Here is a 25,894-nt window from a genome sequence, read left to right on the forward strand (position 1 = left end):
AAATTACCCTCCCCAGCTAAGCAGCATGGTACAGTGGATAGAGCTTGGGCCAGTGAGTCGGAAGGTCATGGGTTCTAATTCCGCTCCTCCACTTGTCTGCTGTCTGACCTTAGGCAAGTCACTGCACTTCTCCGGGCCTCAATTACCTAATCCGTAAAATGGGGATTGAGACTGTGAGTCCCATGTGGGACAGGGACTGTGTCCAACCCTATTTGCTTGTATCCACCCCAGTGCTTAGTACGGTGCCTGGCACATAGTAAGTGCTTAACAAATACCATGAATATTATTTTTAGTGTTATTATTATTATTAATAATCCATCCCTACCATCTCTTCCAGGAATAAAAGCCAGACCATTTGAGGATGCAGAGTCCCACATTGAGTCATGAAACAGTAACTCATGGAAGTCAGCGTTCACCATCATCGTTAGCATCGCCACAACTATCACCACTATCATCCAGTGCTTAGAACAGAGCTTGGCACAGAGTAAGCACTTAACAAATGCCATTATTATTATTATTATCACTACTACAATACCACCACCACCAAATAATACTCTGATACTAAGTGTATATTATGTTTCTTTGCATGCTACACAGAGTGTAAAACAAAAATATTTCACAATCCATGCCGCCCTGGCACTCGCACAATAAGTACTAACGGTCCAACCAATATCTGTATAGTCCTCATCTTTCCCATTAAATCTCTCTCCCTCCTCACCACCCTGTAACTCGATTTTAATGTAATGGGCAGACCAGAAAAGAATGATTAGTAATGTACAACCCTGGCAGTAGTAATAAAATTTTAACTTGAAAATTACCTGAAAAGGATTGCACGGTACATGCAGACGCACACAAATGACATGCACATTTTTATGTGACTCTACTTGCTCTCCCCTAATTATTTCAGACACTGAGATTAGGCTCTGGAATACTTTATTGGCGGCCACTGACTTATGACCTAGAGGTTGTGAAAGTGAGATAACAATTCAAAAAATGGTTGCCCATCCACTTTCACATTAAACAGAAACTCCTCACCACCGGCTTTAAGGCAGTCAATCAACTTACCTACCCTTATTGATCTCCTGTTCCAACCCAAACCACAAACTTTGATCCTCTAACGTCATCCTAGTTTGTACTTCGATCTCATCTATCTCACCACTAACCCCTTACCCACGTTTTCCGTGGGGCCTGGAACTCCTCCCCGCTTCTTATCCGACAGTGCACAGAGAAGTGAACTGACTTGTCCAAGGTCACACAGCAGACAAGTGGTGGAGCCGGGACTAGAACCCAGGTCCTTCTGGCTCCCAGGTGGTTCTTTATCACGGGACAAGCCCTGACCTAGACCCAAGGACTGGATCGCTTTCTGTCAGGAAGGAAAATGTTGGCCACTTTCTTTTCCCCAAAGGCACTACAATTCCCCCACACAACAAATCAACCAATGATATTTACCAAATGCTTACTGTGTGCATTTGGAAGAGAACAATACAACAGAGTCGGAATAGAAGTCCTCTCCCCACAACGAGCTTACATCCTAGAGGGATGTTTTTCTTCAGAAACAAATATTTATGGCTAATGCCTATTAAAGGAATACCTAAAATTCCACTAAGCAAGAATGGACCGCTAACGCCTTGATGTGTTTATACTGGCCTAAACAATGTGTGAAACAGAATTTGTGGGCAATTCTCTCAAGAGGTGAGTTTCTGTCATTTGGGGGAACCATCTTTTGCTGCCACAGTGGACTTTTCAACAGCAGGCAGTGCTGGTAGAAAGTGAAAAATGTCCGACTGGGGACTGACCAGAAGAAAATCAGTTTCCCCGGAGTCAAGCGCTTAGTTCGGTGATTTACACACACTAAGCTCTCAATAAATATGATTGAATCGAATGACTAAAACAGCGTGGCTTAGTGGAAAGAGCGCGGGTTTGGGAGTCAGAGGTCGTGGGTTCTGATCCCGCTTCCGCCACTTGTCAGCTGTGTGACTTTGGGCTAGTCACTTCACTTCTTGGCATGTTACTCCCCTCCTTTTTTAATTAATTATGCCTTTTATTAAGTGCTTACTACCTGCCAAGCACTGCGCTAAGTGCTGGGATAGATGCAATATATTCAGATAATAATAATGATGATGATGATATTTGTTAAGCACTTACTATGTGCCTATCACTGTTCTAAGCACTGGGGTATTTTATTTTGTTAATATGTTTGATTTTGTTCTCTGTCTCCCCCTTCTAGACTGTGAGCCCACTGTTGGGTAGGGACTGTCTCTATATGTTGCCGACTTGTACTTCCCAAGCGCTTAGTACAGTGCTCTGCACACAGTCAGCACTCAATAAATATGATTGATTGATTCTCGGTGCTTCAGCTACCTCATCTGTAAAATGGGGATTAAGACTGTGAGCCCCATGAGGGGACCACCTGATAACCTTCTATCTATCCCAGTGCTTGGATCAGTGCTTGGCACATAGTAAGCACTTAACATATACCATTATTATTATTATTATTATTATTATTATTATTATTACTATTAATAATTCCCAAAGGGTCTGCTTGCCCTTAGGGTTTACTGCCACCCAGTGGGTGATAACGAGCATCCCTCAACCCAAAAATTCCTCAGCCGCTTCCCGTTGTTCAGAGTCATTCATTCATTCATTCAATTGTATTTATTGAATCAATCAATATCTATCAATAAATACAATTGATGATGATGATGATGATGATTTATTGAGCGCTTACTGCATGCAGAGCACTGTACTAAGCACTTGGGAAGTACTACTTGGCAACATATAGAGACAGTCCCTACCCAACAGCGGGCTCACAGTCTAGAGGGGGAGACAGAGAACAAAAAAAAACATATTAACAAAATAAAATAAATAGAATAAATATGTACAAATAAAATAGAGTAATAAATACGTACAAACATATATACATATATACAGGTGCTGTGGGGAGGGGAAGGAGGTAAGGCGGGGGGGGTTGGGGAGGGGGAGGAGGGGGAGTTCCAGAGACGGGGTGTATAAGACACCACTAAAGTGTCTTTGAGATCGTCCCACATCCATCACTCGGTCCCGTTACCCGCCAGAATCAATCAATCGTATTTATTGAGCGCTTACTGTGTGCAGAGCACTGTACTAAGCGCTTGGGAAGTACAAGTTGGCAACATATAGAGACAGTCCCTACCCAACAGTGGGCTCACAGTCTGGCTGACGGGGAAAGGCAAAATACCTGCTTTTGGTTCTAAGCGTTTAGTACGGTGCTTTGCGTTCGGTTGGTGCTCAATAAGTACCATTGGTTGACCGCAAAAAGTATTCAGATTACATTTATAGTTGAAATGGGGAATCACTCAGTCACTAATGCACTCCGGTGACAGAATGCTGCTACTGAATCTGCCATTAATATTAATAAGTGGTGCCAGTATTGCAGGGACATTGCTTCAAAACAGAGCTACAGCCAAGCAAGTCAAATATTAACGGCCCATAAATCAGGCAGTCGTGAATGAACTTGTTCTCACGATCTGTATCCTATCTCACAGTTATTCCAAGAATCTGCTAATGCCAAGCATCAAAATCTGTCAGAATTCCAAGCATCAAAATCTGTCAGAATTCAATAACAAATGCACTTTTCTTGTATCTGACATAAAGCATTTATAATGAACAGTTTTTCAGCTCCCACACTTGCATTTCTTTCTTAATACAGCCAAGAATAGCACTAAAATTCTCAGTGGGAATATATCCCTAAAAGTCTAACCACGCTGCAGACCGCATCGTCATTGGTTGAATCCCACCTTCTCCAATGAGCTTTTTGCTATTGACTGACCAACACCTTAATCCCGATCAATTCCAGCACCTAATAATAATAATTATGCCTTTTATTAAGTGCTTACTACCTGCCAAGCACTGCGCTAAGTGCTGGGATAGATGCAATATATTCAGATAATAATAATGATGATGATGATATTTGTTAAGCACTTACTATGTGCCTATCACTGTTCTAAGCATTGGGGTAGATACAAGGTAATCAGGTTGTACCACGTCTTAATCCCCATTTTACAGATGAGGTAACTGAGGCCCAGAGAAGTTAAGTGGCTTTCCCAAAGTCACACAGCTGACGAGTGGCAGAGCCAGGATTAGAACCCATGACCTCTGATTTCCAGGCCCGGGCTCTTTCCACTAAGCCATGCTGCTTCTCAGATACAGATGAGACACAGTCTCTGTCCCACCTGCAGCTCACAGCCTGAGGAGGGAAAACAGGCATTGAATCACCATTTTACAGATGCGCAAACTGAGGCACTGAGACCCGAGGTTATATAATAATAATAATGGCATTTATTAAGCGCTTATTATGTGCAGAGTACTGTTCTCAGCACTGGGGAGGTTACAAGGCAATCAGGTTGTCCCACAGGGGGCTCACAGTCTTCATCCCCATTTTACAGATGAGGTAACTGAGGCCCAGAGAAGTGAAGTGACTTGCCCCAAGTCACACAGCTGACAAGTGGTGGAGCCTGGATTTGACCCCATGACCTCTGACTCCAAAGCCCGTGCTCTTTCCACTGAGCCATGCTGCTTCTCATATAATATAGAATTAGAGTGTAAGCAGGGATCGTATCGCTTCCCTATTCTGAAGCAGTGGCAGTGGATCACACAAAGTGAGTGCTCGATTAATTTCCTGCTGATACTACTACCACTACTACTATTACTTCCGAATTCTTCTGAATATCTGTTATTTAGATTGTGAGCCCCTTGCAGGACAGAGACTGTGTCCAACGTAATTAACTTTTACCTACCCTAGCGTTTAAAACAGTGCTTGACACACGATAGGTGCTTAAGTCAGAGGACCTGCATTCTAATTCCGGCTCCGCCACTTGTCTGTTGTGTGACCTTGGGCAAGTCACTTAACATCTCTGTGCCTCAGTTACCTCATCTGTAAAGTGGGGATTAAAAGTGGGAGCCCCACGTGGGACAACCTGATCACCTTGTATCTACCCCACTGCTTAGAACTGTGCTTGGGACATAGTAAGCGTGTAACAAATAACATTTTTTTAAAAAAATCCACTTTGTGAGTGTGCTATTGGTTAACAGATATTCCTGGGCTGGTGACGGGAACATTTCTGGAGTCTCGCCCACAGGAGAGCCCTGAGGTCAGCACATCTGTCAGACGGACACTATAATTCAGGCTTTTCCTCACTGAGTCACTTCGGCCAGCAGTGGCCTGACCCTCCTGGGTCTAGGAAAGCTGGAGAAGTGGGAGATCAAGGGGACTTAAGTATCAGCAGCTATTGTGAGACGGATTCTTAAGTCAATCGGGAAGGTTGAGAGCCTAGAGGACCAAAATCCCTCACCCTAATTGAAGAAATGAGGCAGTTGAGGCTCGCCCACCTTAGCCTAGATCAGAGATCTACATCCCTGGGAACCCGCCCCTGTGGCCCTGTGTAATCCCAGGGCCACACTCCTGGCCTACCCTGGTGGCTCCGTTCAAACCCACCCCATTATGGCAAAAACAACTCAAGTGCAAAACCTGCTTGTAAAAGGCTGCAAGCTCCGTGAGGGCAGGGATGGTGCCTAGCAAACTGTACCGTATTCTCCCAAGTTATCAGTATGGTGCTCCCACACTAAGGGCGCGCTCAATAAATAGAACTGGTTGATTGATAGAACATCCCTTTTCCCTCTTAACCAATGGGTTACGCGCAATGCTTACCTGAACGGCAGACGATCAGAAAGGTCCACGACGATGTTTTCAGGGTCACCATGCACTGGTGTCGGAGATTCTCGGCGTGACCCTCGCATTCACGGATGCAGTCTCAGGGTCAGCAGGACCATCTCTGAACCACGGGAGATAACTCTGGTAGGGACTTCCAGACAAATGGGGAGTCTGTAAAAAATAAAAAAGCAAAGAAAATGTTTCAATCATGGACGTAGACTCAGTCAGGATCCATTCCCATTCACTTTGATCTGGGCCAAATGTATCCTTTAAAGGATAAAGGGTGCCTTTCTCCCAGGCATTTGGTACACTGCTCTGCACACAACAAACAGGATTGATGGACTGGTAAAAACTGGGGGGAGCCAAGAGGCACGGGCCAAAGTACTGGATAATAGTGCACCTGCACCTTCCCCAAATGGTGCGTGTTCTTGTGTCTGTGAGATTTGAGCGCTCAGGAAATGAAGTCGCCAAGTGAGATTTCAGGACTTCCTGCAATAGCTGGACTTAACCAACTCGGCATGACTGGAGTACTAAAGCAAACATTAATGAGAGGAAAGAGAATAATTCAGCATGTCAGAACCAGAAAAAAAATATTTTCTTTGTGTAGAACAGCGCCGAAGCACTCAATAAATATTACTTGATGACAGCAGCAAATGCTCTAGGCTTGCTAGTAATGAGTTCCAAACCAACGATGCTTTGGATGCCTATACATTCCCCTCCAATTATCAGTAATTTAAGTAGTATAAACATTCCCTGTGCCCACGTTTTCCGACCCCCATCTCCCGATTACTCTTAGCCTGGGAGTTCCTAGAAATCTAATGACTACGTTTATATCCCATTTACTTCATACAGTGCTTTATCCTTTACTACTATGACCTGCTCTCTCGCTTGTTAATCCAATCTTGGTGCTTTCTTTTGGTGAAGTCAAGGACGTCTGCAGATACCAATCAATTAGTGAGTACTTATTGTGTGCCAGGAATCTACTATGTGCTTGGGATAGTACAATAAAATCTGTAGCCATGATCCCCTAAGGAGATTACAATCTCGCAGGGAAGAGGAAGACAGACCCTAAAACGAATTACAGATAGGAGGAAACAGGAAAAGGGGATACTGTAGGGGAGTTAAGTAATAATAGGGGGTGTGAAATACATACAAAAGTGCATTGAGAGATTATGAAGACTTTAAGTCCTTAGGTGTTGCAGAAGTGCTGACAGATAATCATTCTCCCCACCTTCAAAGCCTTATTGAAGGCTTTGTACCGTATTCTCCCAAGTTATCAGTAACTTGTACTTCCCAAGCGCTTAGTACAGTGCTCTGCACACAGTAAGCGCTCAATAAATACAATCGAATGAATGACTTCATTCAATCGTATTTCTCGAGCACTGTACTAAGCGCTTGGGTACAGTGCTCTGCACACAGTAAGCGCTCAATAAATACGATTGAATGACTTTATTCAATCGTATTTACTGAGCACTGTACTAAGCGCCTGGGTACAGTGCTCTGCACACAGTAAGTGCTCAATAAATACGACTGAATGAATGAACGCACACAGTGAGCACTCAAATACGACTGAATGAATGAATTCATTCAGTCGTATATATTGAGCATTGTACTAAGTGCTTGGGTACAGTGCTCTGCACACAGCACTCAATAAATATGAATGACTTCATTCAATCGTATTTATTGAGCACTGTACTAAGCTCTTGGGTACAGTGCTCTGCACACAGTAAGCGCTCAATAAATATGATTGAATGCATGATTTCACTCAATCGTATTTATTGAGCACTGTAGTAAGCGCTTGGGTACAGTGCTCTGCACACAGTAAGTGCTCAATAAATACGAATGACTGAATGAATGAATGCACACAGTAAGCACTCAATAAATACGACTGAATGAATGAATTCTTTCAGTCGTATTTATTGAGCACTGTACTAAGCGCTTGGGTACAGTGCTCTGCACACAGTAAGCGCTCAATAAATACGACTGAATGAATGACTTCATTCAATCGTATTTATTGAGCCTTGTACTAAGCGCTTGGGTACAGTGCTCTTCACACAGTAAGCGCTCAATAAATACGACTGAATGAATGACTTCAGTCAATCGCATTTATTGAGCACTGTACTAAGCGCTTGGGTACAGTGCTCTGCACACAGTAAGCGCTCAATAAATACGACTGAATGAATGAATGCACACAGTAAGCACTCAATAAATACAACTGAATGAATGACTTTATTCCATCGTATATATTGAGCACTGTACTAAGCGCTTGGGTACAGTGCTCTGCACACAGTAAGCACTCAATAAATACGATTGAATGACCTCATTCAATCGTATTTATTGAGCACTGTACTAAGCGCTTGGGTACAGTGCTCTGCACACAGTAAGCGCTCAATAAATACGACTGAATGAATGACTTCATTCAATCGTATTTATTGAGCACTGTACTAAGCGCTTGGGTACAGTGCTCTGCACACAGTAAGCGCTCAATAAATACGATTGAATGTCTTCATTCAATCGTATTTACTGAGCACTGTACTAAGCGCTTGGGTACAGTGCTCTGCACACAGTAAGCGCTCAATAAATACGATCGAATGAATGACTTCATTCAATCGTATTAATTGAGCACCGCACTAAGCGCTTGGGTACAGTGCCCTGCACACTGTAAGCGCTCAATAAATACGACTGAATGAATGACTTCATTCAATCCTATTTATTGAGCACTGTACTAAGCGCTTGGGTACAGTGCTCTGCACACAGTAAGCGCTCAATAAATACGACTGAATGAATGACTTCATTCAAACGTATTTATTGGGCGCTGTACTAAGTGCTTGGGAAGTACAAGAAGTATAGAGACGGTCCCTATGTGCACCCAGTAAGCGCCCAATAAATCCTTCTCTCCAGTTCTCTCGAGCCCAGTGCTCCGCACCCACTGAGCGCCCAATAAACACGACTGCTGCTGCTTCTCGCTGTGGGAGGGCGTTAGGCCTCAGCCGCCATCTTGGGCCCGTCCCTCTCCTCAGGTCCCGCCTCACGACGCCCCGAGGGGGGGGGGGGGTCCCCCCGAGGCGCCACCGCGCAGGCGCACCCCGACTTCGGCGCCACCGCGCAGGCGCACCCCGCCCTCGGCGCGTGCGCGGTGGGGCGGGCGGGCCGGGGGAGGAGGAAGGCGGCGCCTCTGAGGGGGCCGCGGGCGCCATGATGGATGGCGGCCCCGGGGCCCTCGGCAATGGCGCCGCCGGGGCCCCCGCGCCCAGCGCCAACCCGCTGTCGCGCAAGTTGCACAAGATCCTGGAGACGAGGCTGGACAACGACCAGGTAGCCGGGGCTGCCCAGTAATAAAAACAATAATAACTTGGGCATTTGTTAAGCAGCAGTGGGCAAGCCACTTCCCTGGGCCTCAGTTTCCTCATCTGTCAAATGGGCATGAAGACTGTGAGCCCCACGAGGGACAGCCTGATCACCTTGTAACCTCCCCAGCGCTTAGAACAGTGCTTTGCACGTAGTAAGCGCTTGATAAATGCCATTATTATTATTGCTATTATTATTTTTCTGTGCCTCAGTTCCCTCACCTGTACAATGGGGGTGAAAACTGTGAGCCCCACGAGGGACAACCTGATCACCTTGTAACCTCCCCAGCGCTTAGAACAGTGCTTTGCACATAGTAAGCGCTTGATAAATGCCATCATTATTATTATTGCTGTTATTATTTTTCTGTGCCTCAGTCCCCTCACCTGTACAATGGGGATGAAGACTGTGAGCCCCACGAGGGACAACCTGATCACCTTGTAACCTCCCCAGCGCTTAGAACAGTGCTTTGCACATAGTAAGCGCTTGATAAATGCCATCATTATTATTGCTATTATTATTTTTCTGTGCCTCAGTCCCCTCACCTGTACAATGGGGATGAAAACTGTGAGCCCCCCGGGGGCCAACCTGATCACCTTGTAACCTCCCCAGCGCTTAGAACAGTGCTTTGTACGTAGTAAGCGCTTAATAAATGCCATTATTATTATTATTACTGTTATTACTTAACTTTTCTGTGTCTCAGTTCCCTCATCTGTAAAATAGGGATGAAAACTGTGAGCCCCCCGGGGGCCAACCTGATCACCTTGTAACCTCCCCAGCGCTTAGAACAGTGCTTGGCACAGAGTAAGCCCTTAATAAATGCCATCATTATTAATCATTCAGTCGTATTTATTGAGCGCTCACTGTGCAGAACGCTATTAATCAAGCAATCATATTGAGCGCTTACTGTGTGCAGAGCACTGTACTAATCAATCAATCAATCGTATTGAGCACTTACTGTATGCAGAGCATTGTACTAATCAATCGTATTGAGCGCTTACTGTGTGCAGAGCACTGTACTAATCAATCAGTCAATCGTATTGAGCACTTACTGTGTGCAGAGCACTGTACTAATCAACCAATCAATCGTATTGAGCGCTTACTGTGTGCAGAGCACTGTACTAATCAATCAGTCAATCGTATTGAGCACTTACTGTGTGCAGAGCACTGTACTAATCAACCAATCAATCGTATTGAGCGCTTACTGTGTGCAGAGCACTGTACTAATCAATCAACCAATCGTATTTGAGCGCTTACTGTGTGCAGAGCACTGTATTAATCAATCAATCAATCGTATTGAGCACTTATTGTATGCAGAGCACTGTACTAATCAATCGTATTGAGCGCTTACTGTGTGCAGAGCACTGTACTAATCAATCAGTCAATCGTATTTATTGAGCGCTTACTGTGTGCAGAGCACTGTACTAATCAATCAGTCAATCGTATTTATTGAGCGCTTACTGTGTGCAGAGCACTGTACTAATCAACCAATCAATTGTATTTATTGAGCGCTTACTGTGTGCAGAGCACTGTACTAATCAATCAATCGTATTTATTGAGCGCTTACTGTGTGCAGAGCACTGTACTAAGCGCTTAGGAGGTACAAGTTGGCAATGTCTAGAGACGGTCCCTACCCAACAGTGGGCTCACAGTCTGTAAAGGGGAGACAGACACAAAACAAAACATACTAAGCGCTTACTATGTGCCAAGCGCTGGGGGGCAGGGGGGGTTCAGGGTAATCAAGGTTGTCCCACTTGGGGCTCACAACAATCATCCATTCATTCAATTGTATTTATTGAGTGCTTACTGTATGCAGTGCACTGTACTAAGCGCTTGGGAAGTACAAGTTGGCAACGTATAGAGACGGTCCCTACCCAACAGTGGGCTCACAGTCTAGAAAGGGGAGACAGACAACAAAACAAAACATATTAAGCGCTCACTATGTGCTAAGCGCGGGGGGGGGGGGTGTACAAGGTAATCAAGGTTGTCCCACTTGGGGCTCACGATAATCATTCATTCATTCAGTCAATTGTATTGAGCGCTTATTGTGTGCAGAGCACTTTACTAAGCGCTTGGGAAGTCCAAGTTGGCAACATCTAGAGATGGTCCCTACCCAACAGTGGGCTCACAGTCTAGAAGGGGGAGACGGACAACAAAACAAAACATATTAAGCGCTCACTATGTGCTAAGCGTGGGAGGGGGTACAAGGTAATCAAGGTTGTCCCACTTGGGGTTCACAATATTCATTCATTCATTCAGTTGTATTTATTGAGCGCTTACTATGTGCAGATCACTGTACTAAGCGCTTGGGAAGTCCAAGTTGGCAACATCTAGAGATGGTCCCTACCCAACAGTGGGCTCACAGTCTAGAAGGGGGAGACAGACAACAAAACAAAACATATTAAGCGCTCACTATGTGCTAAGCGTGGGCGGGGTGTACAAGGTAATCAAGGTTGTCCCACTTGGGGCTCACAATAATCATTCATTCATTCAATTGTATTGAGCGCTTACTGTGTGCAGAGCACTGTACTAAGCGCTTGGGAAGTCCAAGTTGGCAACATCTAGAGACGGTCCCTACCCAACAGTGGGCTCACAGTCTAGAAGGGGGAGACATACAACAAAACAAAACATATTAAGCGCTCACTGTGTGCTAAGCGCCGGGGGGGGGGTACAAGGTAATCAAGGTTGTCCCACTTGGGGTTCACAATAATCATTCATTCAATTGTATTTATTGAGCGCTTACTATGTGCAGATCACTGTACTAAGCGCTTGGGAAGTACAAGTTGGCAACATCTAGAGATGGTCCCTACCCAACAGTGGGCTCACAGTCTATAAGGAGAAGACACAAAACAAAACATATTAAGTGCTTACTATGTGCTAAGCGCTGGGGGGGTACAAAGTAATCAAGGTTGTCCCACTTGGGGCTCACAATAATCATTCATTCATCCAATTGTATTTATTGAGCGCTTACTGTGTGCAGAGCCCTGTACTAAGTGCTTGGGAAGTCCAAGTTGGCAACGTCTAGAGACGGTCCCTACCCAACAGTGGGCTCACAGTCAAGAAGGGGGAGACAGAGAACAAAATAAAGCATATTAAGTGCTTACTATGTGCCAAGCACTGTGCTAAGCGCTGGGGGGTTCAAGGTAATCAAGTGGCGGAGCCGGGATTTTGAACTCGTGACCTCTGACTCCAAAGCCCGTGCTCTTTCCACTGAGCCTCGCTGCTTCTCTAATAATGACGTTTATTAAGCGCTTACTATGTGCAAAGCACTATTCTAAGCGCTGGGGAGTTTACAAGGTGATCAGGTTGTCCCCCGGGGGGCTCACAGTCTTCATCCCCATTTTACAGATGAGGGAACTGAAGCACAGAGAAGTGACTTGCCCAAAGTCACCCATAGTAACCACCACAGTCTGTATGGCTTCGCTGAAGAGACGACTTGAAACAGACTGTTTTAGTGGCAAGAGCCCGGGCTGAGGGGTCAGAGGTCGTGGGTTTTAATCCCGCCTCCGCCACTCGTCGGCTGGGTGACTTTGGTCAAGTCACTTCACTTCTCTGGGCCTCAGTTCCCTCACCTGTAAAATGGGGATGAAGACTGTGAGCCCCATGTGGGCCAGCCCGATCACCTTGTATCTTCCCCAGTGCTTAGAACAGTGCTTCACATATAGTAAGCGCTTAACAAAAATCATCATCATCATTATTATTATTATATCAACCCCAGCGCTTAGAACTCTGCTTTGCACATAGTAAGCACTTAACAAATACCATCATTATTATTCTCTGTGCCTCAGTTACCTCATCTGTAAAATGGGGATTAAGACTGTGAGCGCACCTGGGACAACCTGATAACCTTATCTCCCCCAGTGCTTAGAATCATTATTATTATTATTATTATTATTATGGCATTTGTTAAGCGCTTACTATGGGCCAGGCAGTGTATGGGGCGCTAGGGTGGATACAAGCAGATTGGGCTGGACACAGTCATTGTCCCACATGGGGCTCACAGTCTCAATCCCCATTTTATAGATGAGCTAACTGAGGCCCATTGAAGTGACTTGCCCAAGGTCACACAGCAGACCAGTGGCAGAGGCAGAATTAGAACACATGATCTTCAGATTCTCAGGCCCATGCTCTATCCACTGCACCATACTGCTTAAGTGACAGTCCTTCTAGACTGTGAGCCCATTGTTGGGGCGGGACTGTCTCTATATGCTGCCAACTTGTACTTCCCAAGCGCTTAGTACAGTGCTCTGCATACAGTAAGTTCTCAATAAATATGACTGAATGAATGAATAAATATGATTGAATGAATGAATAAATGACAGGTCACAAAGCAAGTAGTGGAGTGGGGATTAGAACCCATGTCCCCTGCCCTCCATAACAGAGTCCTTGTGGGTCGGTTGATGCTTCTCATAGGGGTGAGAAGGAGCAGGGGGAGAAAGTGAGTAGGAGTCTCAAGAAGAATTTCCAAAAGCGTTTTCCAGTGCAAGGAAAGTGAAGGACAAGGACATTTTTTCAGGTGTTGAATGTACCTGTTTCCTGCTGCCTACATAATATACACCTTGGATAAAATTCGTTAGGGCCTGTGAACCTCTTGGCTATATTAATGAGGGTAGCGCCTCTCTGAATTTGGTTGCTAAAGCTCCTTGTGTGAGAGAAAAAACAAGAAGCTTTACTAGAATATTATGCACATAAAGAAATTTATAGTTTAAAACAGGGACTTTGGAACTATTGGAGTAAATTGCAGTTCAGGTACATCCATAGTCTGGGAGAATTTTATTTCTGAAGCAGGGTAAATTAGGTGCATTTTTAAAACTTAGGATCTCAAGCTTAATTATTTGTTCTCAACTAGGAAAATGGTAACACAGACCACTCCGTGAATAGAGTTCTGAATGGTGTTAACGTGGGGTACTACAGCTTGGATTTATCTGCTAATGGCATGAGAGCTTATAAACTGAATCACAATTATTTGACTGGTTGTGTCTATCCAGCGGCCTCCCCAGTCTAGGTATTCTCATTGGGTAGGGACTGTCTCTATATGCTGCCAATTTGTACTTCCCAAGCGCTTAGTACAGTGCTCTGCATATAGTAAGCGCTCAATAAATACGATTGATGATGATGATGATGATTTGGGAGCACCAGCTTCTGGTTTGAGAAGCAGAGTGGCCTAGTGGAGATAGGAAACGCCTGAGAGCCTGGGTTCTAATTCTAGCTCCGCAGTTGTCAACATTGTGACCTTGGGCAACTCATTTCACTTCTGTGTGCCTCACTTACCTCATCTGTAAAATCGGGATTAAGACGTGAGCCCCTTGTGGGACATGGGACGTGTCGAACCTGAATAATTTGTGTCTACTCCACTGTTTAGTACAGTGCTTTAGTAAGCGCTTAAATACCATTAAAAAAACAGTAGCACCAAGAGGATGCCAGGGACATTGGAATGGTTCCTCTTCTAGGTACTTTTCTTAATGGTTCTGCTTTTATCCCTAATTTTCCCCATTCTTTTCTTAAGGACCTCTCATTTATGAATTTGTCGAAACACAATTTGAGCCTGCTGACATTTTTGACCAGCACAATCTTCCATGCTGACCACCAGCTTATATGAAAACCTTCGTTTAACTCCTTTGAAGCTTCAGTGGAAGCCCTCTCTTTTCTATCTAGTGAGGGATTTTGTGCATAACAGCTGTATGTTTTCCCTGTCTGTAACCTTAATGATCATATAAGCTTACACCCCAGGGTGGGAAAAGCCATATTTGGGTCAGATCACTACCCATAAATTACTGATTACTTATCAAACCACCCCCAAAATGAGAAGTGCCTGACATAAGTATCACTGTTTTGTGAAACGATATATTTTAGGGGAGGAAAAATGTCTCGAGTAGTTGTTTAAAGAAAAGAAAGACCTTTTTTCCCAAAAATATGTTTTATCAGAGTTAAGATTAAAAACTACTGAGCAGGAACATGTGAAATACATGACCAGTGCTTAACAAATATTCGCTTAGTTCTTTCAAGCCAAATAATCACTTGCTGGTTGTTGACTCTACCCTTCTCACTTCCCCTATGGTTTCAGTGTGCCAGGTGTGCTCTTAATAATTTTATCTTGTCCTGTAAAATGCTAAACTTTTAAAGTTAAGTTGGAGAGCCATGTTCAGGTCCCTATCTTATAATACCATGTTTAATGGGAGCATGCAGAGGTTGTCAGTATTGAAATTATATAGTTTTAATCAGTTGTCAGATTATAGAATTCTAATTTTAAAAAATATATTTATATATACATTTGTATCATACAGGAGATGCTGGAAGCTCTCAAGGCCCTTTCAACCTTTTTTGTTGAGAACAGCTTGCGGACCAGAAGAAATTTACGTGGAGACATTGAACGCAGAAGTTTAGCCATCAATGAGGAATTTGTTAGCATTTTCAAGGAGGTGAAGGAGGTAAATGTTTGCAAATCAGTTTAAAATGTTGACTCTTGACGAACAGTAATTTAAGTGATCTGTTTTAATCCATTTGGTAACTTTGGGTAACTGTTGTTGGGTAGGGACCATCCAACTTGTACTTCCCAAGTGCTTAGTACAGTGCTCTGCACACAGTAAGCGCTCAGTGAATACGATTGAGTGAATGAATGAGAACCGCTATCCCTTCTGGTCTTAGGAAGCTCGAATCCGGGGATTTCTTTTGAGAGTGATTGTTCTAGTGAAGAACGCTTCTTTTTCCAATTGACTTTCAGCTGGGAAAGAAATTTAGTGGCATGCCCTGGTTTCATATACCTCTCCTTGGGTGGCTACTCTAAATCGGCAGTAGTAATAACATTCGTATTAGTATCCAGAGCTGTGTACTAAACCCTGGGAGAGATTACACAGCTGAGAATTAGCTGTCTCTAGAGGGTCTCCAATCTCTAATCAGTCTAAACCAGCTATTAGCTAGGGTTTGGTTACTTTTCTCAATGTCTTGGAAGAGTTCATTTACTGCTTTTGGATCAGTCAATCAGTGGTGATTATTGCATACTTAATTACTGTGTGCAGAGCACTATTAGATGCCTGGAAAAGTCCAGTACAACAGAGTTGGTAGACCCAATCCCTGCCCACCACGTACCTATATAAAATAGATAATTTTTTTACAGTTCCTTCTCCATTGAGCTCATCATTTTAATCGTAATATCTCTTTGGCCATCAGGGCATTTAGAAAACAGGATGGCAGCATAGAAAGAGCAAAAGAGGGGAAATGGTGTAGGAGCATGGGGTAGTTTCGGAGACAATTATAAGGTCGAGGAATGGGGGGAATAGTAAATACCTGGTAATTGGGAGAAAGACAAGGCAGACAACTTCAAAAAGAAATAAGAATTATTCACCATACTTTAGTGATAAACACAGTAGAAAAAACAGCGGCTCATTCTCCTTATCTAAATTTGGCACATCTGTGTGTTCTTTCGGTAGAAGCTATTTTACTCCCCCTTCTAGACTGTGAGCCCGTTGTTGGGTAGGGACCATCTCTATCTGTTGCCGACTTGTACTTCCCAAGTGTTTAGTACAGTGCTCTTCACACAGTAAGTGCTCAATAAATAAGATTGAATGAATGAATGAAAATGTGTTCAGGTATTTGAATTTGGGATTAACAAAACTGGTTACAGAGTAGATATTTGAAGACTATATTACTGATGTGGCAGTCTGCATTGTCTTTTCCTCGTGATTGATTTCAGGTGCCAAAATATATTTTTAAATGGATGTTTGGATAGTCTGTGTCCCATAGATGATGATGAGATCCTGCTGTCTCCATTAGAGTGTACATTATGAGTTAAGTGGTGTGATCAATCACTTGCATTGTGTTCACATTGCTAGCATTTGTGAAATCATTTAGAATACTCAACTAATAATAATAATGATGGCATTTGTTAAATGCTTTCTATGTGTAAAGCACCACATAGTAAGCACTTAACTAGTGCCATCATTGTTATTATAAAACTTGAAGATGAAAATGATCTGATAAGCTATAGTATCTTTGCCAAAACCAGACAACGTGTAGCTGAAGTTTTAGAAATACATCTAAAGGAATGTCAAACATTACTTAAAGGAAGGGGAAGTTAATTTCATTGGCAGTATGAATGAGGTTTAAAAAACATCCCAACTTCTGTTTCAGGAGCTCGAAAGCATAAATGAAGACGTACAAGCTATGAGCAGCTATTGTCAGGATATGACGACACGCTTGCAGGTAACGTGAGTGCCTTTCTCTTTCCATTCCCTGCCCCTGACAGTTCTGAAAAAGTCCAAATTTCACCATTCCCCCCACTAAGATGCACACACTCTTTTGTATTAACTCACCCACACAGCCCATACATACTCCCTCTTGCCACCCTCCAAATATTCCTCCAAATATCCAGTGTGGCTACCGCCAGAGACAGCATTTGGGGCTGGTTAGGTCCTTCATTTGACCCAGTCCGACATTTCTCCTTTTCCTGCTTTTCCTTCTGCTCACCATGATGGTTAAGCAGCTCAAGAACACTTGTCTAGCAAGCCAGGGTCCTGCAGCTGACTACATCCCTTCTCTTTTGGAATATCCTGTGACAGCACCATGACCCTTGTTCTGCTTCTGCCCGCTCTATATAGTCACCCCAATTACTCCCTTGCCACAAAGGCAAGTTAGCAGAAAATGCCTATCAGATGTTTCAAATTGGAATTCTTTACAAGATGAGGGACTCTTCCCAATCCCTCATGGATCTTTACAACCCTAATGCCCTCTCTTGGTCCATGGGACCACGTTAGAAATTGAAATAGGCTATAATCAGGCAAAAGGGCAAATGCTGATATTCCCCAATTTGGGTGGTGACCTAAATTTGCTTGTTTAAGATGCCTTTAACAAGAGCCCCTCTGACATTTCTTTCAGTAGAGGACCTATCAAAAAGCCATGAAATGTACAAAAAGATTAATTTTGTTTAGCCAGCCATAAAAAGCAGGTAACTACATCTTATGAAGGGTGATTTCTCTTTTTAAAAAATATTTTTATTGTGTATTATCATTCTTTAGATTTTTTTTAGTACACCAAATTATGCATTCAAAATGAAAGGTCAATTATATAAAGTATATTGAAGCCAAATGTACCAAACTGCAGTGCATTGATACAGTGGTTTCTTTGTGTAATTGCAGGCAGCAAAGGAACAAACTCAGGATTTGATTGTGAAAACCACAAAGCTTCAAGGTGAAAGGTATGTATTTTCCCTCCTTGTTTGTTTCATCCTTGTTCACCCTTATGAATTTGTTCAGTACCAGTAGTGGAATATGTTACATTGCTTATCACTTTGCTTTCTACCGTAAAGCTAATGAAAGATGAAAGAATACCACCCAAAATATATTATGGAATGTAATACTTCTTAGGTGCTTTCAAAACTATATCAATTAATCAATCAATCAATCGTATTTATTGAGCGCTTACTATGTGCAGAGCACTGTACTAAGTGCTTGGGAAGTACAAATTGGCATCACATAGAGACGGTCCCTACCCAACAGTGGGCTCACAGTCTAGAAGGGGGAGACAGAGAACAGAGCCAAACATACCAACAAAATAAAATAAATAGGATAGAAATGTACAAGTAAAATAAATAAATAAATAAATAAATAAACAGAGTAATAAATATGTACAACCATATATACATATATACAGGTGCTATGGGGAAGGGAAGGAGGTAAGACGGGGGGATGGAGAGAAAAGAGAACTATATGAAAAGGATGGTGATTGGAAAGCGTTATGAATCCATGACCGTGACAAAGTGATTTGAAAACCTACTGAAAATGCATTGGTTGTAAAAATGACAGATAGTGACCCTGTTTTTGGGTAAACTAAATCCTAGAACCCTCAAACACAGAGTTTGATTGAAGTGCTTCGATTGTGTTAGATATGGCTCTCCCAAAGTCACTATGAGATTCATTGCTAAAGCATCTTGGAGAAATCTTGTTCTTTGCATGTCCCATAAGTGAGACATTTGCAACTTCAGGAGAAGCAGCATGGCCCAGTGGTTAGAGCACGGTCCTGGGAGTCAGAAGATCATGAGTTCTAGTCCTAGCTCCACCACTTCTCTGCTGTGTGACCTTGGGCAAGTCGCTTCACTTCTTTGTGCCTCAGAGAAGTAAAATGGGGATTAAGACTGTGAGCCTCGTGTGGGACAGGGACTGTGTCCAACCTGATTTGCTTGTATCCACCCCAGTGCTTAGTACATTGCCTGGCACATAGTAAGTGCTTAATAAATACCATTATTATTATCATTATTACTATTATTATTATTAAATGCCCTCAACTCAGGCTGACGGTGACACTTCAATGGGATTTAGTACCCCCCTGAAATGTAAACTGAGCTCATTGTTGCCAGAATCTCAGATACAAACAGCTCTGGATGGTAGTAATTTCTGAGAACGTTGGTAAAATATTAGCAAAATTAATTATACCTTGTTTATACAGTATTTTTCCCTCTAAAATTGAATCTGGCAAATGTATGTTAGCAGTTCATTTAGTATAGTGCTCAGAACAGCTTTCCCTGCACCTAGTACATATCTATTCTATTTATTTTATTTTGTTAGTGTGTTTGGTTTTGTTCTCTGTCTCCCCCTTTTAGACTGTGAGCCCACTGTTGGGTAGGGACTGTCTCTATATGGTGCCAACTTGTACTTCCCAAGCGCTTAGTACAGTGCTCTGCACACAGTAAGCGCTCAATAAATACGATTAACTGATTGATAGTACACATGAGGTGCTTAATGTATGCAACTACTACTTTCGACTGAGCCCACTGTTGGGTAGGGACTGTCTCTATATGTTGCCAATTTGTACTTCCCAAGTGCTTAGTACAGTGCTCTGCACATAGTAAGCGCTCAATAAATATGATTGATGATGATGATGGTCAAGCATTCTAGACTGTGGGTAGGGACCGTCTCTATATGTTACCGACTAGTACTTCCCAAACGCTTAGTACAGTGCCCTGCCCACAGTAAGCACTCAATAAATACGATTGAGTGAATGAAGCATTCATTAAATGGAGCTGTGGGAGTGGGCAGGGAGGAGAATCAGCAGTAGCCACAAACCCCCCCCAGACATGCATTTCAGTAAACACCACTAATTGATCGATTGAAAGGCAGTGGGGTAAAAGTGTTAGGATGCCCAGCCCACAGCAGCAGCAAGACAAAAAAAGGAAACTGCAGCTGCCCTGGTCCCCGACTGGCTAATTCCACGCCACCATCTGTTCCTCCGGGCTCCGGGCCAGGGATGCCAGCCAGCTGCGATGACCATGGCAGCAGCTGCCCCTTCTGTCATCTCCTGTCCACGCAGCGGTCACCACTGCTGCTCTCGATCCTTCTTCACTGGGGATGTCTCTGTGAGGGAATGCCAATCTCTAGGCGTGTAAGAGCGGGGTAGAGGTCATCATCATCATCATCATCATCAATCGTATTTATTGAGCGCTTACTATGTGCAGAGCACTGTCCTAAGCGCTTGGGAAGTACAAATTGGCAACATATAGCGACAGTCCCTACCCAACAGTGGGCTCAAAGTCTAAAAGGGGGAGACAGAGAACAAAACCAAACATACTAACAAAATAAAATAAATAGAATAGATATGTACAAGTAAAATAGAGTAATAAATATGTACAAACATATATACATATGTACAGGTGCTGTGGGGAAGGGAAGGAGGTAAGATGGGGGGGATGGAAAGGGGGACGAGGGGGAGAGGAAGGAAGGGGCTCAGTCTGGGAAGGCCTCCTGGAGGAGGTGAGCTCTCAGTAGGGCCTACTGGCCCTACTTTTGGTAACAGAAACCCAGAGGCTTCTGGGAGAAACCAAAGTGAACTCTGTGCATCTCTGCAATTAACGATTGGAACACGGCAGCTGTAAAGAAAAAGACCAGAGAGGAGCAGTGGTCTCGCCCTCTGCCATTCTGTCTCTGTTCCCCCCACCCGCTCCTCCAGCGACCACCTCTTTACAGTAATAATGATGGTATTTGTTAAGCGAAGCACTATTCTAAGCGCCGGGGGGATACAAGGTGATGAGGTTGTCCCACAGGGGGCTCACAGTCTTCATCCCCATTTTACAGATGAGGTAACTGAGGCACAGAGAAGTTAAGTGGCTTCCCCAAGGTCACACAGCTGACAAGTGGATGAGCTGGATTCGAACCCAAGACCTCTGACTCCCAAGCCCGCACTCTTTCTACTGAGCCATGCTGCTTCTCTGCAGTCTTTACAATCTCACACTCACTCAAAGCATGGATCTCTTTGCCACTTGGAGAGCCTCATACAGATAGTGGAGGGAAAAAACCTGAGTGATTATTGTCTGTTGCACTTTTTATCAGTAGAATCGTTGCCTACAGCCAGAATTTTGGAACACCCTCTGGGTCTTACAACTGCTGTAGGTCTTTCAGGGCTTACGTAGATTAAATTGACTATGTTCCCTCCTTCCAAGGACCTTACATTCTTGTGGGGAGGCAAAAGGGGTCGTAGTAATAATAATTATGGTATTTGTTAAGCACTTACTATGTGTCAGGCACTGTGCTAAGCACTGGGGTGGATACCAAATTGGGTTGTACACAATTAAATTGACTATGTTCCCTCCTTCCAAGGACCTTACATTCTTGTGGGGAGACAAAAGGGGTAGTAGTAATAATAATTATGGTATTTGTTGAGCACTTACTGTGTGTCAGGCACTGTGCTAAGCACTGGGGTGGATACCAAATTGGGTTGTACCAAATTGGGTAAGCCCCACATGGGGCTCACAGTCTCAGTTCCCATTTTACAGGTGAGGGAACTGAGGCACAGAGAAGTGAAGTGACTTGCCCAAGGTCCCACAGCAGACAAGTGGCGGAGCGGGGATTAGAACCCATGGACTTCTGACCTCCAGTCCTGTGCTCTATCCACTAGGGCACACTGCTTCCCTTATATATGGAGCAAATTATTGATTAACTTGTAAACAATACATAGTTTCATGTTTCTTAAGGTAACCTTTGCTTTTAGCAGTTTACTGAAGTCTCTATTCGTGCCTTTTACAAATCAATCAATCAATCGTATTTATTGAGCGCTTACTGTGTGCAGAGCACTGTACTAAGCACTTGGGAAGTACAAATTGGCAACATATAGAGACAGTCCCTACCCAAAAGTGGGCTCACAGTCTAAAAGTCAAATAAACTGGGAAGGATTCATTTAATGATTAAAAACCTTCCTTGACCATGTGCTCTATCCAGGCTCTCCTCGTGTGGCCTCGTGGAAAGAACAGGCGCTTGGGAGTCAGGGGACCTGGGTTCTAATCCCCCCACTGCGACTTGCCTACTGTATGGCCTTGGGCAAGTAACTTAAGTCTTCGTGCCTCAGTTGCCTCATCTGTAAAATGGAGTTAAATACCTGTTCTCCCACCTCCTCAGGTTGCAAATGAATGTGGTACATGGACGGAGGGAATCTGCTTACTACAGTGCCTCACACATAGTAAGTGCTTAACAAATACCATAGAAAAGATAGTACAGAGAGCCTGTAAAATTGTAGCTTCTGGGTGCCGTCTAATCGGCCGCGTGAACATTATTTTGTCTAACTTGCTCTGAATTGAATAAAAACCTAAACAGTGCATTATACTAGTGAATATTGAGACTTTTAGACCTTTTAGACTGTGAGCCCACTGTTGGGTAGGGACTGTCTCCATATGTTGCCAATTTGTACTTCCCAAGCGCTTAGTACAGTGCTCTGCACATAGTAAGCGCTCAATAAATACAATTGATGATGATGATTGAGGATATCACACTATAATTCAGTGCCTTCTGTAAATCAAGATAGCATTAGAATCAATTTTTTTCATAGCTAAACATACATTAATGATTTGTTTCTTATCAGTGAAGTGTATGGAGCCACCTCTCATGATCAATTTTAAAAACAGGGTAGATGATCTATTTTGGGTGACTTAAAAGCAATTCAGAGGACAGGTGCAGGATAGATTAGAAAAATGTTGTGAAGTCCCTGAGGATTCTCTGATTCTTTAATTTCATTATAAATATACTACTAAAAGTAATATATGAAATCAATTCCTTTTAGGACCAGGACACTCTTATTAACAATGATCTGATTGTAAAAATACTGAATCAATGGCAGGAAGACCAAGGTCGATATTTCCATCATTTCACATTTTTCCTACCAATTTCCATTTAGGTTCCTGCAGAGGTAATATCATTTGCCAATTTATATAGCTCGCTGTGGGCAGGGAGTGTGTCTGTTTATTGTTATATCATACTGTCCCAAGCACTTATTGAGTGCTTACTGTGTGGAAAGCACTGTACTAAGTATGATTGAATTAATGAATGAAAACAAAGACTATTGTTTCATTTAGGTCATAAAGTTGTGACTAGCCTCTCATTCCCCTTCTGCTCCCATTATCTTGGATTCTTTGGTGCCTCAGTATAGTGCTTAGTACAGTGCTCTGCAATCAATAAGCACTCGATGATCAGAAATTCTTGCACCTGATGGTGATGGCATTTGTTAAGCGCTTACTATGTGCAAAGCACTGTTCTTAGCGCTGGGCACTGTTCTGTTCTAACCTGTGTCATGGGTTTCTCCCCGACAGCATCATCCAAGCCAGCCTGGGGAAGCTTAGGGGGTGGAGCAGGAGAGGGCTCTAGGTTGAAGGGGTAGGACCCAGCCAAATCAACACAGCTGTGGACTGCTTCCAGGTTGGCAGAGAATAACAGTTTTACCAACCCTCTTAGTAATAATTATGGTATTTGTTAAGCATGTGCTATGTGCCAGGAATGTACTAAGCACTGGGGTAGATACAAGGTAATTGGGTTGGACAGAGTCCCTATCCCTCAGGGGCCCCCCAGTCTTAATCCCCATTTCACAGATGAAGTACTGGGGGCTCAGAGAAGTAAAGTGACTTGCCTGAAGTCACACAGCAGAGAATCAGGATTAGAACCCATGAACTTCTGATGCTCGGGCCTGTGCTCTGTCCACTAGGCCAGGCTGCTGCTTCTTGCCTCTCCCACTCGGGCTGGCTCTCTGGGAATGCCATTCTGCTCTGACTCCTACCACTGCTAACACTGTGCCCCTCTTTTATTTTCATTTTTCATTTTAATGGTATTTTTTAAGCACTTTGTGCCAGGTGCTGTTCTAAGCTGGGAACAGTAAGACACAAGTTCCGCTTTTTTCTACATTGCTTTTCATTCTATCCCTTGTTTCTTGGGGTAATGCACTGTATAACCCAAATTTCAGTGGGAGTATAAGATTGGCCACATGTCAGTCCCTTCAATAGTTTTTATTAGGTGCCAAAGCCATCCCTTTAGCATTGAGGAGATGGCATAAAATGGAAAGGCCTGGGTGGACTGTGGGAAATGTCTAACCAGAAGGGGACCTGTGAGATAGTTTTCTCTTCGAGCTAAGTGTTCATTGTTTTACCTGGAGTGAGAAACCAAATTAAGACCAATGGAAGAAATACTGAGCCATACGGATATTCCTTCTGTGAGCTCGTTGTGGGCAGGAACGTGTCTGTTGTTATACGGTACTCTCCCGAGTGTTTAGTACGATGCTTTGCACAGAGTAAGCGCTCCAGAAATTCGCATAAATGAGTGAAAACAGCAATTTGGTGTGCGTAGATTACGTTTGGCAGGTGTTTAGTGTCAGAAGTAGAGCTGTTCTGGCCTCTGCTGGACAGATGTTGGCAAATTCAACACTAGCCTTGGAAGCCCAGAAAATCTCCTCAATTATCATCTGTACATAAACGGTTAACACAATAGGAATAGAAATGCAAATTGCCAACCAAGGCTGATCACTGAATGATCCTGTGAATGTTGCCCACCGTCAGACTGTTGTTCGAGCAATATACGTGTATGTCCATGAATGAAGAAAATGACGTAAGACATTTTTCCATCATGGTTATTTATCCTTTTTAAAAAGGGAGAAGAAGAAAGAATAGTCCAATGCTTTTCAGATGGACACAGAGTCCTATTTTTGACCTAATGTTTTACCTGCTTTCCAGAAAAGTAAATGAATTAATGGACTTGATTATTCAGTTCTGGCATACTTCAGAGGACTGATGTAGCATCAGTGAGGAAATGAGCTGAAAGCATGAAATGGCTTTGTGATTGCCCAGGGGAATAATTATAGATGAAACCCTTCAAGTACACGTGCCTAGGTCCAGTCATTTGTTGTATAATGCTCCAGGACTTTAAAAGCTCATTTCAACTTTAAGTGATGTACCCTACCTGCTTCATATTGTGTAAAATAGGTGAGCTAGCAGTGCAGTTGCCAGTAGTACTTGCTATTTGGGGATGGGATGTTCAGAAGTCATTGTATCACAAAGCCATTAAGAAGCGATGTAAATAGTGAACGTTTGTCTTTTATTTTTCCCAGCCAGAGGTTGGAAATAAGAGCCCAAGTCGCTGATGCATTTTTATCTAAATTCCAATTGACTTCCGATGAGATGAGTCTTCTCCGAGGCACAAGAGAAGGGCCAATTACGGAGGTAATTTAAATTGGTTTCTTAACCCAGGGGGTTTAAATCAGGGGGCCACAGATAATGAAAATGTGTTTTCAGGTGGAACTGATATTTTCTTTGATTTAAAATATTAGGCAAACTTTGGAATCACAAGCTTTAATTTTAAATGAAATCGAATGAGAATATATGGCTAAGAACACTTCTTATCAAAGTGTCTGGTGAGGCAGAATGTAGGGGTGGCCATATGAGGTGAGATTCTCGCCCACCCAGTCCAGACTTTCTTTCATTTAGTCAATTGTATTTATTGAGTGCTTACTGTGTGCAAAGCACTGTACTAAGGGCTTGGGAAAGTACAATATAACAACAAACAGATACATTCCTTGCCCACAGCGAGCTCACAGTCTAGAGTCTATGTTGCCAACTTGTACTTCCCA

The 25,894-nt window shown here is 43.3% G+C and overlaps 1 protein-coding gene across 1 annotated transcript in view; it reads left to right on the top strand.

Annotated features, from left to right (window-relative positions):
* Positions 1-8,884: 8,884 nt before the first annotated feature.
* Positions 8,885-25,894, top strand: part of COG6 (component of oligomeric golgi complex 6) — a 64,253-nt gene continuing 47,243 nt past the window's right edge. Inside the window, exons 1-5 of the mRNA XM_038761789.1 lie at positions 8,885-9,004; positions 15,319-15,462; positions 17,162-17,233; positions 18,166-18,224; positions 25,376-25,487. Coding sequence (XP_038617717.1) covers positions 8,885-9,004; positions 15,319-15,462; positions 17,162-17,233; positions 18,166-18,224; positions 25,376-25,487 — 507 coding nt within the window. The remainder of the gene's footprint in view (positions 9,005-15,318; positions 15,463-17,161; positions 17,234-18,165; positions 18,225-25,375; positions 25,488-25,894) is intronic.

This window comes from Tachyglossus aculeatus, chromosome 20 (assembly GCF_015852505.1).
Source record: "Tachyglossus aculeatus isolate mTacAcu1 chromosome 20, mTacAcu1.pri, whole genome shotgun sequence".
NCBI lineage: Eukaryota > Metazoa > Chordata > Mammalia > Monotremata > Tachyglossidae > Tachyglossus > Tachyglossus aculeatus.